General features: G+C 38.0%; 1 protein-coding gene across 1 annotated transcript in view; it reads left to right on the top strand.

Moving 5' to 3' along the window:
- PDE10A (phosphodiesterase 10A) overlaps positions 1-15981 on the top strand; it is a 94720-nt gene that overhangs the window by 48436 nt on the left and 30303 nt on the right. Inside the window, exons 5-10 of the mRNA XM_029284518.1 lie at positions 1480-1529; positions 7862-8002; positions 8697-8852; positions 10473-10523; positions 10968-11047; positions 13947-13998. Of these exons, the coding sequence (XP_029140351.1) occupies positions 1480-1529; positions 7862-8002; positions 8697-8852; positions 10473-10523; positions 10968-11047; positions 13947-13998 (530 nt within the window). The remainder of the gene's footprint in view (positions 1-1479; positions 1530-7861; positions 8003-8696; positions 8853-10472; positions 10524-10967; positions 11048-13946; positions 13999-15981) is intronic.

Raw genomic sequence — 15981 nt, 5'->3', positions numbered from 1 at the left:
CTTAAAAAAATATTTTTGCCAAACTCTCAACAGTGCAGCCCTTATTATATGATTTCTAAAAGTTTTATCAATCTTTTTTTGCATAAAAAGATAAGCATGCCACCCAAAGTACAAGTCCCATCCTTCCAAATTCAAGATTCTCTTATTAGATAAATTAATCCAGTCAGTCATCCAAGTCAATGCACAAGAATCATAGTAATCAATTACTATGATGATTGTTGTATGTTGTTTTATAAGGCTGTTAGCCGCCCTGAGTCCGGTGTGGAGAAGGGCGGGATATAAATCAAATTATAAATAAATAAAATAAATAAAATAAATGACATACAAGTTTATGAATCAGTCAATGAATAAAAAAAAATAAAGTGAATTAAAGATACTGTATTTTCTTATAGTGTATAATCATACAATCATTTTTATTTTCTTAATTTGGTGCAAGCTGTTGTACAATCTAATAGACTAATTGGAGGAATAGGATTTTGTTACACACAGAATCATATAATAATGATGATTTGCTTGATTTGTGTAATGATGGCATTTCCTAAATGCCACAAATTATGTTATTATTTGCATCAATTTATAACATCTATGTAATGATGTAATTACATAAATGAATTGGGACAAGAATTACATACAAAGTTCCATGCATCCAATTTAACTAAACCAAGATTTCACTGTAGTGATAAAAAGGGTACGTGTAAAAACATAAGCTTAATTTTTGACACAGTCAATAGTTAGTTTGCATTTATCCTTTATATGCAGGAATCAGATGGTTTTAGATGAATATTTCCTGCTTTTCCTTATCTTCCCATTTTATACACCTTTCAGTGCAGTGCTGGTATTAGATACTGTTGTTAAGGAATGGATGTTGTGGCTTTATTCACTCAGTCTGTTTCCTGAGTGATTACATCAGAGTTAAGATTTCATTATTGATTATACTAATGAGGTAGCAGTGACTTCTGGATCCAGAGAAGCTGGAATTCAAAGCAGGAAACAAGCTGCGAGCTATTAACATGAAGTAATGGGGTAAACATGCCGGGAGCAACAAATTTGATGGGAAATTTTTTTTCTTAAGTTGCTCTAGCACTTCAAATCCATTCTTTTGGGTAGTACAGTATATATGACTTGTATTTTTCAGTTTCTACTGAATAAATTATTTAATTTAGTAAAACATGTCAGTATTTAGCTTACATAGATTTGAACACTTGTTTATAACAGTGGCTGTTTACTCTTTAACATATTTTTTGTGTGATTCCATTGACCACGGTACTTATTGATATTTAAGCATTGACATCGATGGTCCAGTTTCATGGAATATATGAATGCAGAATTTATTTTTTGTTATGTTATGCAGTTCTTCATGTTTCATGCTTTATATAGTGGGTTAATGTTTAAAATATATATTTATGCTAATAGGAAAGCACTGTATTCAGAAATAGAACATAAATCATTTTTAACTTTTTAAAATGATTGTTTTGGCAGCTACAAAGGCTGATGGGTTTGCACTGTATTTCCTGGGAGAATGCAATAATGTAAGTATAAATTTGGAAAACTGTAATTTATAGAAATAATCACCTTTCCAGGGTGTTTTGTGTAATATATTGCACAAAGTTTCACAGAGGATAACCATTCTAGGCCAGTTAGTTTCTTAAATGTAGTTGGTGAATTAAACTATTGAAACAGTTTTCTTCTTTGTATACTTTTCAACCATCCTCTGCAATAATTTCTTTTTAAAATTCACCAAATTATCAGATTAAATCAATCAGTATCGTGGGTGCACCTTGTTGGAAATTTACTTCTAGCCCTGGATCTAAAAGCAGTGTACTGTATACGAGGGCAATTCGGAAATAAACCTCCATTTGGTAATCAATGACAGACACTCACAGATATAGAACTTTTATTATACACATTAGAAAACTACAACATTACATTACTTTTCAACATAATCGCCATTCAAATTGAGGCACTTGACATAACATCTTACAAGGTTTGAAATTCCTTAGTAGTAGTCAGTCGGCACCAAATCTGGGCTATGGGGAGGTGATCAAAAACATCCGAACGGAACTGCTTCAAAAGTTCTTGGGTGCGTCTAGTGGTGTGCAGGCGAGCATTATCATGAACCAACACCACACCGGAATTGGTGCCATAGAAAATCCCACCAAATGTGAAGATACCAAAGGAGTTCTGCTAGTGAAGTTCATGGAGTGTGATTCAACTATCAATTCAGAAGTCTACTGTGAAATGTTATGAAAACTCAGATGAGCCATCCATAACAAGTTTCGGGGCATGCTAACTTCTAGTGTGGTTAATATCTCAGGGGCTGCCACAAAGAAGAGGAAGTCAAGCTATTCTCCAAGGCGCCTGAAGGCAGGACAAGAAGCAACGGATGGAAACTGATCAAGGAGAGAAGCAACCTACAACTAAGGAGAAACTTCCTGACAGTTAGAACAATTAACCAATGGAACAACCTGCCTCCAGAAGCGGTGAATGCTCCAACACTGGAAGTTTTTAAGAAGAGACTGGATAGCCATTTGTCCGAAATGGTATAGGGTTTCCTGCCTGAGCAGGGGGTTGGACTTGATGACCTCCAAGGTCCCTTCCAACTTTATTATTATTATTATTAATGCTTGCCTGAATACTGCTAGACACAGCCAAGAACTTTTGGAGCAGTTCCATTGGGATATTTGTGACCCCCCTTCCCATAGCCCAGATTTGCACCGAGCAACTACTACTAAGGAATTTCAAACCTTATAAGACGTTATGATAAGTGCCTCAATTTGAATGGTGATTATGTCAAAAAGTAATGTAATGTTGTAGTTTTCTAATATGTATAATAAACGTTCTGTATCTGCAAGTGTCTATCATTGATAACCAAACAGAGGTTTATTTCCGAATTGCCCTTGTACATTGTAAGCACTGAGATACAGTACTGATAGGTTATAATTTATAGACAAGCAAATACTGCAGCCTCTTTTAGCTCTTCCATTATGCAAGATTTGGGCTAAATCACTCCCTGCTCAATGAAGAATCCAACTAAGGTATCTCCATCTCATGGGGGTTTTTTTTAGCTTCTGCAGGAAGATATCTCGAGAAGGAGATTCTCTGTTTGACTGAGTAATTGGCTTCATTGTCAAACTGTTGTTGCTATTCTGAAATTGTATTTAATATTTACTTGGAATCTGCCTTCCTGTAAATTTAATTCTTCAAAGAAAGACAGATCCCTTCTCTATTGATCCAGTGTAGAGGACAGAGAATTTGACTCTCTGTCCTCTACACTGGATCAGTAGAGAAGGGATCTGTCCTTCTTTGAATGGCAATCTTTTAGTTTTTTAATTTATTGATACAAAAATGGGTATATTGCATATTACATTGTCAAACCAGAAACATATAGTCAACAAAAATAGAAATATTTACCATATGGAAGCCCTATCACCATTAGGACCACCATAGCACTCAGATACCCCAGACATCTTAAAACCTCCTTAAAAGTGATGAGGTATCCCAAGAAATAAGACAAAGTACAGGGGCAGCCCCCAAGAAGGATCACTGTGAGGCCCTTAATCCTTTAATTCACATAAGGTGGGGAAACTTAGCAGGAATGGATAATTGCATCATACAGCACAACTCCTAGAATGCAGCATTGCAGGCTAATTCTGCAGACTGCCAACTGCCAGCAGTTCAGCAGTTTGAGTCTCATCGGTTCAAGGTTGACTCAGCCTTCCATCCTTCCAAGGTCAGTAAAAAGAGGACCTAGATTATTGGCGGGCAATATGCTGACTCTGTAACCCAATTAGAGAGGTCTGTAAAGCACAGTGAAGCTGTATATAAGTTTAAGTGCTATTGCTATTGCTATATTACCAGTATACAAGCTTAATATTAAGCTGGTATGAAGTTTCATTCATGATACCACACACTATTAAACTATTAGGCCAGGCTCATATGTATTTCACTCATCTTAGACATACAATCCACATCTTTTTGAGAAAGAGAGATGCATTCACTGGGTCATATATAGAGTCAGCTTTTCCACAAGCCCTTTCTTTTTGCTGGAAATAGAGAAGTTCTGACCCTTTTAGAAAAATAACAGAAGTTGTGCACCAAAATTAGGGAAAGGAGAGAATGATTATTCTCTCAAAGGCCAGGAGGACCTGAATGTTAAAGTCACGTGGATCTATGCCAGTGATGGCGAACATTTTAGAGACTGAGTGCCCAAAAACTGTCCCTCCACCCCCGTCCCCGCTCTTCCCTGCCCACTGGGCCACCCACCACCTCCATGGCCCGCCACCGATCACCCAGGCAGTGCTATGGTGGCTATGCCCTCTGCCCGTGCCCTGCAGCATCATCTGCGTGCAACAGGGCGCAAGGGCGGAGTCTTGTCCCCGCTGCCCAGATACCATGTCCTTGGCTATGCTGCTTCGTGTGGGCCGCGCCCAGGGGCAACTCTCTTCTGGGGGGGCTGCTGGTGAGGGGGCCGTGGAAGGAGGTGGGGCTGGGGAGATGGTGCGTGTGCCCACAGAGAGGGCTCCGAGTGCCACCTCTGGCACCCGTGCCATAGGTTCGCCACCTCTGATCTATGCTATATAACCAGCAGGTTGCATTATATATTTCTCCCCAATTTTTGTAGAGAATCTAGCTTTGACTTTGAGAAGTAAGTAGGAGAGTATCTCTCACATACATCAGACTCAAGGAGAGTATGTGAGGTAACGGGAAGATAGGTAGAGGACCTGTCAGACAGTTTCCCTAAAGCAAAAATCAGATCCATATTCTGTAGACACAGAGGACTTTCAGTAAAGGAGTTGGAGATTTCTGCTTTTCACCTCAGAAGCACAGCTTTCCCTACATAATCTCATAATAATAATATTTCAGGATCTAATCCGGGTTGGTCACCAGGACCAGAGATTTAGTCTTCCAAGCTGTCGGGATAGTGCCAGAGCTCATCCTCAGGGAACTTCTCTCTCACCAGAATGTGTGATGAGCTCCAGCACAAGTCTGAAAACTTGGAAGACTAAACCTCCGGTCTTGGTGACATTTTTCTGGGACACATATATTTGTCTTCATAATCAATATTGCATTAAATTATCAGTTTCCCGACATGATTAATTTCTTGGCATTTCACTAGGACTACTTTATTTATATTGAACCATTTGGAACTCTCAGCATATTTCTGTTCAGTACTTTTAGTGACCTTTTTTTGGCAGTGAAACCTCTTTTCAATTATTCTTATAGACAAGCCTAGTAAATATAGAATTACATAATCGAAAAGACACTGTAAATTAATTGTGCATTACATGTGTTTAACCTATCCCCATAGACTAGAATCTTTGTGATCATTTGTTGCTTAAACTAAGAGAGTGTTAGTGACAGTGGCAGTGAGGCAGCATGCTTTTCTGAGAGACTACTCCATATTGGGTGTTGCCACCAAGAAGACTAGTCTTGACAGTTAGGCTATGACCCAAACTCATCATTAGGATTTACAAGCAAGATCTCTCTTTTTCCTATTTCAAATATCAGGTCAGTACTTTACAACCGTCTTCAGTGGTACAACATAAAATTGATTTATAAGTTGAATAAATAAGTATCACCTAAATCAGGGGTAGTCAACCTTGGCTCTTTTATGACTCGTGGACTTCAACTCCCAGAATTCCTGAGCCAGCTGTGAAGTCCACGAGTCATAAAAGAGCCAAGGTTGACTACCCCTGGCCTAAATTGTTACAAGTGCTTGTAGAGTGGAATTCAGTAGGTTCATAAGTAGGAATCCATAGGTCGGTAAGTAATTGCATATTGAAGTTCAGGTAATAGAGAAATCAGAAATGAGTTTTTGGGAAAATATACATTCTGAAGAAATGTATAAATAAATGTATAAATATAAATATGATTCAGGGAAAGCATTATTCAGCTAGGTGACAATAATGAGTGTAGGAAATGAGACTGGAATGGTAGGAAATGAGAAGGAAAGGTACAAAAAAACTGAGTTAAGTTTGAATTAGAATAGCAACTGTTGAGTATCTGCTTAGAAAAATGTCTGTTTTTTAACACTAGGTTTGTGAGTCTACTCATGCAGATACATGACAAAGAAATAATATAAATCTGAAATGCATGCTTGATTTGTTTGCTCCAGATGAAATGCTGAGAGAATTAGTGAAGGATAGAAAGGGGATGAGAGATGATGAATACCAGTCTTCCTACAGGTCTTAACTGAATACTCAACATTGGGGTTTTGAAATTGATTGACACAAGTATTCATCACCCAAAGCATATTTGCTAGTGTTCAGGTGTCGATCCTCAATATTATAGGGGAAGTACTTATCTGATTTCAATGTATGTGGTGATATAAATGAATTCAAATATTTGGGGTTCCCCCCCCTTTCATATGAGTTTTAAAGAATTATCACTGGTAGCAACTCAAAATATAGAGCTACTATTGCAGTGGTTTATAACTTTGTAAAAATCAGATTCATTCAGATGAATATGATTATAGACAAGCAACAAGCCAGGCTTCTTAATTGTAAGAGCACTGTAAGACATTTAGACAAATGCACTTTCATATTTCATTTATTTATTTTATTTATTGACTGTGGGCCACTTTAATCACAAAGTGATTTTTGGTAGTTTACAGAGTATGTAGTTTACAAAACATCAGGTAAATAACATCAAATAAATAAAACCAAACAAACACTCACTTAAATAATACAATGGCCCACACGGGGGCAGGGGGGATAATAATACAGGTAGTCCTTGACTTACAACCATTTGTTTAGCATCTATTTGACGTTATAATGGTACTGGAAAAAAGTGAGTTATGACTGGTCCTTGCACTTACTACCATTGCACCATCCCCATGGTCACATGATCAAAATTTGGGCACTTGGCAAATGGCATGTGCCATTTACAATGGTTGCAATGTTCTGGGGTCATGTGATCATTGTTTGTGACTCTACCCAAAATTAAAGGATTACAAGGTCTAAAAAGGGAGTTATGGAAGCTCTAAAACAGGGGTGTCAAACTGCCGGCCCGCATGCCAGATGCGTCATGCGGAAGCCGCGCCTACCCACCCCATTGCCAGCAATGGGAAAACAGTCCCGATATGTTGCATGACTTCACATGACGTCACAAGTTTGACATGTCTGCTCTAAAAGGTCAGGACCAGATGATTCTCAGGGCATGTAGTTGCATAAGGGCACATGCTATTAGTGAGAAGGTCCCACAAAGTGATAGTGCTTTGCAGCTGTGACATAGTCAAGCAGAAGTCATAAAGACAGTTTATCCCATAGATAACTGGAATTGTTTTTGAGTGTACAGAATTCTAGAAGGCTGATATGTAGCAATGGAAATAGAAAATATTATTTCACATTAGAAATATAAAAATAATAAATAAATTAAAAAAGAAAAAGAAAACAAAAACTTTAAAGGACAGATTTGATGGATCACTGGATCTTTTTCTGTTGTCAGTTTTCTGTGTGTTCTATGCGATGTAGCTTATTTATATTTTAAGTTCTTTTTTATTTTCTTCTCCATAGTTTCATATTTAAGTTCACATGATGTTCTAATGAGTTTGATTATACAGACCTGAGGTAGGTACACGTTCTGAGCTTTCAGATGGTTATTCTTGACATATAGAATATTAATTATGAATTGGGATCTGTCTATGTAAAAATGGATTGGCTCACATAGTCAATCTGTTACTGTTCATCTGGCTGCATGAGATCAACTTGAAACAAAACAATAATTTTAAATGTTTTTTGTCATATTTCTAGCAGCACCAACATGGAATGTGAAATGTTAGGTTTTGATTTCATATGTGTTTAATGACTTATTGTGGAAACAATTTAATTGGACTTTCTTTCCCCCCCTTTTTGTTATTCAGAGTCTTTGTATGTTCACACCACCAAGAGTGAAGGATGGACAACCGGTACTTGTTCCTGTAGGACCAGTTAAATATGGCACTACAATATCTGCTCATGTAGCCAAAACTAGGAAAACACTATTAATAGAAGATATTTTGGGGGTAAATGATTATCTTCCTTAAAAATAATATTGGACAAACCATTAAAGAGTAGTTTTAGTTGAGTAGAAAAAGTCAGATGGAGTGAAGTTCCTGAGTATTGATGGAAAGGAACTTCTGAAGGGGAATGTTGGGAATGGGATGAGAAGCACGTCTACTGAGAAGGTTCTAAATATGTCTTCAGAAAATCAAGGACTTCAAGTTAGAGTTATTAATTTCTGGCTAAAATAGATGACTAAATCCAGAAGGTTTTATAGCTTATTCACTAGGATTGAAATTTTTAACTATGTTTGTCTAGTGATGAGAAAAACAAATAAATAACATCAGAGCTATGTTGGTGACTTCACTGCAGTCCATCTGTTTTGCTGCAGGTATTATGAGGCAGCAGTGCTGATGTTTGCCATTTCACAACTCTTTTCCACTCCAGTTGAGATTGTTCTTGCATTTAGATGCAAATAGACAGTCATTAGATTGAACCCAATGTGGTGCCTGGGTGTCTTCTAGATGTCTTATCTTCTTTTATTTAATTACTATAATATATGTATATGTATATGTATATGTATATGTGTAAAGGGTCTGAATACTTATGCCAATGTGATATTTCAGTTTTTTCTTTTTAATAAAGTGAAAAGTCTTCAAGGAAAAACAAAGTCCAGTTGCCTTTTGATAAAAGCTTCTTTGGCACTTACCTTTCTAGGATGAACGGTTTCCCAAAGGAACTGGGCTGGAATCAGGGACTGGTATCAAGTCTGTACTTTGTTTGCCAATTGTTACCGTGCTTGGAGATCTAATTGGTATCCTGGAGCTTTATCGAAAATGGGGTAATGAAACTTTCCATCTCAGTCATCAAGAGGTAAATCCTAAATGTAGTAGTGAGCATATTCATATATAATTCTATGCAGCTAGCATGTAGTTCTGTGGTTGGAAATTATATTGAGGATATTCTATTGCTAAATGACATTACCAAGACACATCAGATCAGGAGTAAAGTTTTATACAGTGACATCATGCCTAAGACAATAAGTAGAACATCCTTCATTTGTCCATTAGTGCTTTTTGCACAATCATTCTTCTTGGCTTTAGCAGTTGTGACAGTGTTTCAATCAGGAGAAAAAGTTTTCTTGATGGCCAAGCCAAAGTTATTAAATAGAAGCAAAGGGTCAGATAATGTCACATGCTGACTTGAACCACCACCAGTTGAGATCCAGTTGTCTCCTTGCCCCAAATAATACCCTAACATGTGGCAGAATCTGTCACAGAACAGTGAGTGTTACCATTGTTCAGTTTGGTTATATTTCTTCCTCTGGGCAGATTTTATCAATTTTATCAACCTTGCTTCCTCTTTAGATGCCCATTTCACTGTCAGGTCTATGTTTAATACATGAAAAAACCAGAGGAAACCTCTTATGCTCAGTGCAAAGATTTTGGGACTGTGTGTTCTGTACAGGATGACTCTGGCAGCCCCATGGAGTAGAAAAACTCAATATTCCATAAGGGAATTGTAGTGTTAAATTTGGTACACTTCTAGATTCAGTCTGAAGAAGGAGGCAGTGTATGTAGGCTCTCCATGGACACTAATATGATTAAGTACTGCTATCTTTCCACAAAGAGACCATGAGATGGGAGTGGCTATTATCTTGTATTAAATGAGCAACTAAATAAAAGCATTTCATTTACATTTCCAACCCTACTACAGGCATTGCCTGTTTTGAATCTGGAACACTTTTGTTATAGGTAGAAGAGCATAAGAAATTTTCCAAAAATAATAGTGGCGAATATCTATAGCTTGGGTGAAGGATGGGGGCGGGGGGGGGGAAGGTTCATTCTCTGAGCTTGTGGTTTGGTTTCTGAACATTTCATTACCAGGCTAGGTAACATCTTCAGCAGAGATATAAGTAGAAGAACACTGATACTGACATCCCCTAAACTCTGCTGAAGATGTTACCTAGCCTGGTAACTAAATGTTCAGAAACCAACCCACAAGCTCAGAGAACGAACCTTCACCCTCATTTTCAGAAGGGTTGTAAGGCAGGAGTGGGCAACTGTGGTCCCTTTATGACCTGTGGACTTCAACTCCCAGAATTCCTGAGCCAGCCATAGTTGTCTATCCCTGTTGTAAGGCATATTTCAGACATGATGATTGCCAAAGGTTTTGCACACTTCTATAATCTTCTACATAATGATATTTTAACATTATTGTTTTAATTCACGTTCTTATTTTAATTTTCTGCCAGATAACTTGAGTAGTGTATTTATCAAATAGATAAATATAGTAATATTTAATGGAAAAATTAATAACATAGTTAATGTAACCCAGTTACCTAGAAGTCATTTAAACTGATAAACTTTTTTTACTAGATGCATACCCTTCATTATTGCTTATATAACCCAAATATGGGTAAATGTTAGTAGACTTTTCAAAACACAAAGTTTTGATGTCTTCCAAGTAACCCAAAGTTTGTGTTTTTTTCAGGTTGCTGTAGCAAACCTTGCCTGGGTCTCAGTAGCAATGCATCAAATAGAGGTAAGTCTCTGGATTAAATGTTAGTTTTCCTAGGTGGAATAACTTAATTGTAAGGATAGTTTCTTCTGTAATATTCGGATATTGCAAAAAATGGACAGTAGGCTGAAGGCCTTTTTTAAAAATCATTTCTGTATTTCAAATGGCTTTACTAATTATTCCTTTTAATTTGAGATCAGTCCAGATCAGGTTTGCATTTTGAGCTAAGACTCCACTTTTCTGAAAAGGAATAGTTTTCAGGACAGTGCTGTTTTTCAAATGTATGATTAGAGTTATTAGCATAAATATTTCCACAATTAATTCCTCAAACTGAAGTCCCTTGTATGTGAGGCTTGAATTTTATATACGTATTTCCTTGCTTTATTTCTTCTTAGCAAATCCTGGACAGGTAATAGCTATGTTTGTAGATTCATTCTGATTCTGTTCTTCTGCTTAAATAAGCAATAGTCTTCCCAACATTTGCACCAGGTATCCAAGGGTTTGGCCAAACAGACTGAACTGAATGACTTCCTGCTTGATGTATCAAAGTAAGTGACATAAAAACAGTCATATTATGACTGTTTTTAAAATGATTAATATAGATATATTTATTATGATTTATTATTCATTGCTCTGGAAGTTGGTTTAAGGGTATTCGCTGTGCAGTTTCAGACAATACGAATAATAAGAGATTATTTACAGGTAGTCCTCATTTAGTGACTGCCTCAAATAGCAACTGTTCACAGTTATGATGATGTTGAAAAAGCAACTTTGCAACCAATCCTCGCATTTCCAAACTTGGCAGGTCTGTAAAGCAAAGGAAAGCTGAAAGACGGCTATAAACACACTCATGGTTTCACATCACTTTGATTAATGACCAAGTTGCTAATCTTAATTGTGGTCACTAAATGAGAACTACTTGTATACTCATAAACAGGAACAGGTTCATATGATCATTATTTTATAATAGCCAGTATTATTAAATCAGTGTTACATGTTGTTATATTTATATCCTGCTTTCCACTAAAATAATATGCTATAATACACTCTATAATAAACCAAAATCATGGCATCCGGCCCTCTCAATTCCTGGCAAATAGATGGGGAAGAAATGGAGGTAGTGTCAGATTTTATTTTCTTAGCTCCAAGATCACCTCAGATGGGTACTGCAGCCAAGAAATTAAAAGATGCTTGCTCCTGGGGAGGAAACCTATGGCAAATCTAGACAGCATACTAAAAAGCATAGACATCACCCTGCTAACAAAAGTGCGTATAGTCAAGGCCATGGTTTTCCCAGTTGCAATGTATGGATGTGAAAGTTGGACCATAAGAAAGGCTGAGCGACAAAGAATTGAGGCCTTTGAACTATGGTGCTGGAGAAGACTCCTGCGAATCCCTTGGACTGCAAGGCATTCAAACCGGTCAGTCCTAGAAGAGATCAACCCCTACTGCTCTTTAGAAGGCCAGATCCTGAAGTTGAAACTCAAGTACTTTGGCCTAATGAGAAGGAAGGACTCATTGGAGAAGGGCCTAATGCTGGGAAAGATTGAGGGCAATAGAAGAAGGGGACGACAGAGAATGAGGTGGCTGGATGGAGTCACTGAAGTAGTAGGCGTGAACTTAAATGGACTCCAGAAGATGGTAGAGGACAGGAAGACCTGGAGGAATGTTGTCCATGGGGTCACGATGGGTCGGACATGACTTCGCAATTAACAACAACAACATAATAAAGCTGCAACCTTGACACAGGTCTGGGAGGAGAGGGGACAGGACAGGATGGGAGTAGAGCAGACATGTCAAACTTGCGATGTCACGTTGCATCACGCAATGTATCTGAGCGGTTTTGCCATTGCCGGCAATGGGGTGGGCGCGGCTTCGGATGAGACGTCAAGCCCGCGGGCCGGCAGTTTGACACCCCTGGAGTAGAGGGTTAGGGTGCAACATGATACCACATTTCTGTTTGGAGCTCTGCAGCTACCATTACATTGCAAAATGCAGCAGCCAAAAGAAAGGAGGTGCTTTTTCTTCAGAGGGAATGGGTAGCCCACATAAGAACCAAGTATAAAGTCCCAGCAAGCCAAAGCACAACCTGAAAAGCTGCAAGTGCTCTACAAGTGGGCCATTAACAGAGGGGGGGGGGGAAATAGACGAAATTGCAGAGAGAGATAAAAAGACCGAACAGGTTTTGTAAGAAGGAAACTTGGATGCATAGCCAATTGCACAGTCAATACTATAGGGAATAGCAATAGTTGCTGTAATAGTGTAATGTAGAAGAAATATTGTAATATTAATTGTAAATAGGATAGGATAGGGATTATAGGAAGTGGCCCATGCACGCACATGTGTGTGCACACACATGGATACAGAAATCTTACTGAACATCACTTTTATAGAATACGATTGTTTTGCAAAATAAAAATCCCCCCCCTCCTCTGCTGCTTATAGGAAGATATAAAGAAACCACTTGATCCAGGGTCCAATGGATTCTGTCCGGTGGTGGGATTCAAATATGTGAACAACCGGTTCTCTGTGTGGATGCCACTTCCGGAAGTCCATTCTGGGCCTGGGCAACAAAAAATTAGCTACCGGTTCTGCCAAACTGGTGCTAAGTGGCTGAATCCCACCACTGTTTGTGTCTCTTTTGAGTCTGGGTTAATCTAATTTGATACAGTTTTAAAAAAAACCCGTGACACAGACACCCTTCCAAACCAGGTATTCTAGATTCAAGATTAAATCCAAAGAGTTGGAGAAAGTTTAGGCATTAAATTTTGTTCCTTAATCTGTATTTGGATTGACAGATCTACATTTGTTTTATTTAGGATTTTTTTTCCTGCATCCAGTTATTAATGATATCAGATACTGATTTAAAACCTGACCAACTTCCTTGAATGGGAAATAAATTGATAATTTAGGGACGGTCTCTCCTGAGCCTCTTGTTCTGTCAACCATGCAGCTGTGGACTGTGCTCCCTCTTATCTGATTGTTCCCTAGGCAGCATCTCTTTCCCAGTCTCCCAAGGTCATTCCCACAAGCCATTACAGCAAGCCACTGGATCACCCGGATAACTTCTGTAAGGAATATTGTAGGCATCTGGTGAAAAAATTACAGTCAAACTTGAACAAGTGCTGTCAAGGTGATGGAACTTTAATCAGTTCCTTGGGAGAAATTCAAAATTCCCACCCTCATAAGGTTTAGTACTTGCCTTTGGTGTACCAATCTTATAGATCCTAAACTAGTATACGATTCATAACTCCTTTCATTGTTAGAGATAACCTTTGGAGCCCAATACCTATAAAATTAGATCAGTAAGAAAACTTATAATATAAGGTTTCTTAAATAGATTAAAAATATCTTTTAAATTGGTAAATTTAAAACAATATAGATCATTAAAATTTTTTGAAAAGAATTTCATTACAATAAAAAAAATGTTTTTTTTCCCTTTTACAGAACCTACTTTGATAACATAGTTGCAATAGATTCTCTACTTGAAAATATAATGGTAAGGTAACTTTTACTTAAATTTCAGTATTATTCAGACCACAGAATCTTTGAAATGTGGTATGCAGAAGTTATGTTACTGTTACTTCTGAAGTTATGTTACTGTTACTTCTCTCTCTTCCATACAGCAATTACGCTTTCAAAATTTTAAGTTTTAACAAACAATATAAAACATATACATGTTTTGCAGAATGCAGTGGTGTGCACAGCTGTGTGAGCCCCTAGGGTGGCATACATAACACCACTATTGTGTGAGCTGGATTGGTTACCCGTTGTGTTGATTGTTACCTTTAAACACCATATATGTCCAGGGTATTTGAGAAACTTCTCACCCCAATGGAATTAGCCCATCCCACTTGCACTAGTGGAATAGATCTGCTATGGACCACAGCTGCTAAGTAATTCTAGTGGGCAAGGTCAAGGAGAAGAGTCTTTAATAATAAAAATATTTTTAAAAAATAGAACCAAGAGGATGGGTGGCATGGGGTTGAAGTCTTCTTCTTTCTCCATTAACCACTTCCAGCAAAGACTGCCTCCATTGGGGATCTTTTGGAAGGTCAGGAAGGTGGGTGATAGAATGTTCCACAGAGCAAGGGTCACAGTGGAAAAGAGTCTTCTCCTTGATCCCACCAAGTGAAATTCCTTAACAGATTGGGTTATATGCAACAAGCTCCTTCTGCTGGAACAAGTAGGGTGGCCTAATCCCATTGGGGTGAAATGGCCCCTCAGATACCCTGGATTCCTGGTCTAAAAGGTTTTAAAAGTAATGACCAACACCTTGAATTGGACATGGAAGCAGACTGGTAACCAATTCAGCATGCACAATCGTGGTGTTATATGTACCACTCTAGGGTCCTCCAGAATTGTCCCTGCCATTGCATTCTGCACCAACTGTGGGTTCCGAATACTCTTAAAGGGTATAGAGCCCATTGCAGTAATCCAATTGAGAGATGACCAGGACATGATTGTGTGCAAGGCCTCCTGATCCAGTTAAGGAACAACTGATGCACAACATGAATTACACTAAGGTCCTCCTAAGCCATGACTGTCACATGCTCTTTGAGCAAGAGTCATGAACTTAAGAGAACCCCCAGATTGCGCAACAGGTCTATCTGGGTAGTGCAACCCCATCCAGAATTAAAAATGATAAACAACTAGATCCTGATGTTCAGTGCACTCATAACCACTACATCTTACCAAGGTTCAGCTGAAGCCTGTTATCTCTTATCCAGACCCCAATAGCTGCCAGACACTGCGAAAGTGCAATTCTCTGCTGCATTTCTATGTAAATTGGGGTTTGGTGATCAGTATTGAGTTCTAGAATATTTGCTAAACCAGTGACTATTTTGAGAACCATTTGAAAGATTAACTCCCAGTAGTAATACAATCAGAGTCTTAAAATTTCACTGTTTTATTTTCATGTATTAATGCTGGGTTTTTACATGTATGTCCTTTGCAAGCTGTTTTGGATATTTATAATAAAAATTTGAAAATGTTTTAAATAAATCAAGGTGGGAAGAGCAGCTAGGTAATTTTTAACAATGAGTTTATGGATCTGATATCTAACTTTTGATATAATGTTACATTGAAAAAATAATGACAGTGCTATAAATAATGGTAGAGATAGTGATAGAAGTAAAGTCTTCATCCTGGTTCATCCAAGCCGGGAATAAATAAGCAAACATGGCGACTGCTTTGGGAAGAAGGTTACAGTTTATTGAAGCAGAAAGATGGTCCTTGCAAGAAGGAGCAGAGGAGAAGAAAAAGATTGAGCACATGGGCAGTAGGTTTTTATACCCTCTCTAGCCCTGTTTGGAATAGTTTCCTGTTCCTGTGGCATGAACTTTGAGGATATTTCTGAGTGTTTTTCTAGGCCTTGATATCTGTGGTTTAATCCTATTATCATATCCTGCTTCCCAGGTGATGGGGCTAATGACTCCTAGAGTTTGGGTGGGGCATGCAGATTTTCTCTTTGTCTTCTTGA

This window comes from Protobothrops mucrosquamatus, unplaced genomic scaffold, assembly GCF_001527695.2.
Source record: "Protobothrops mucrosquamatus isolate PMUCROS unplaced genomic scaffold, P.Mucros_1.0 scaffold678, whole genome shotgun sequence".
Lineage (NCBI taxonomy): Eukaryota > Metazoa > Chordata > Lepidosauria > Squamata > Viperidae > Protobothrops > Protobothrops mucrosquamatus.
Note: the sequence above shows the minus strand (reverse complement) of the source record. Positions and strands in the feature narration are given on the sequence as shown.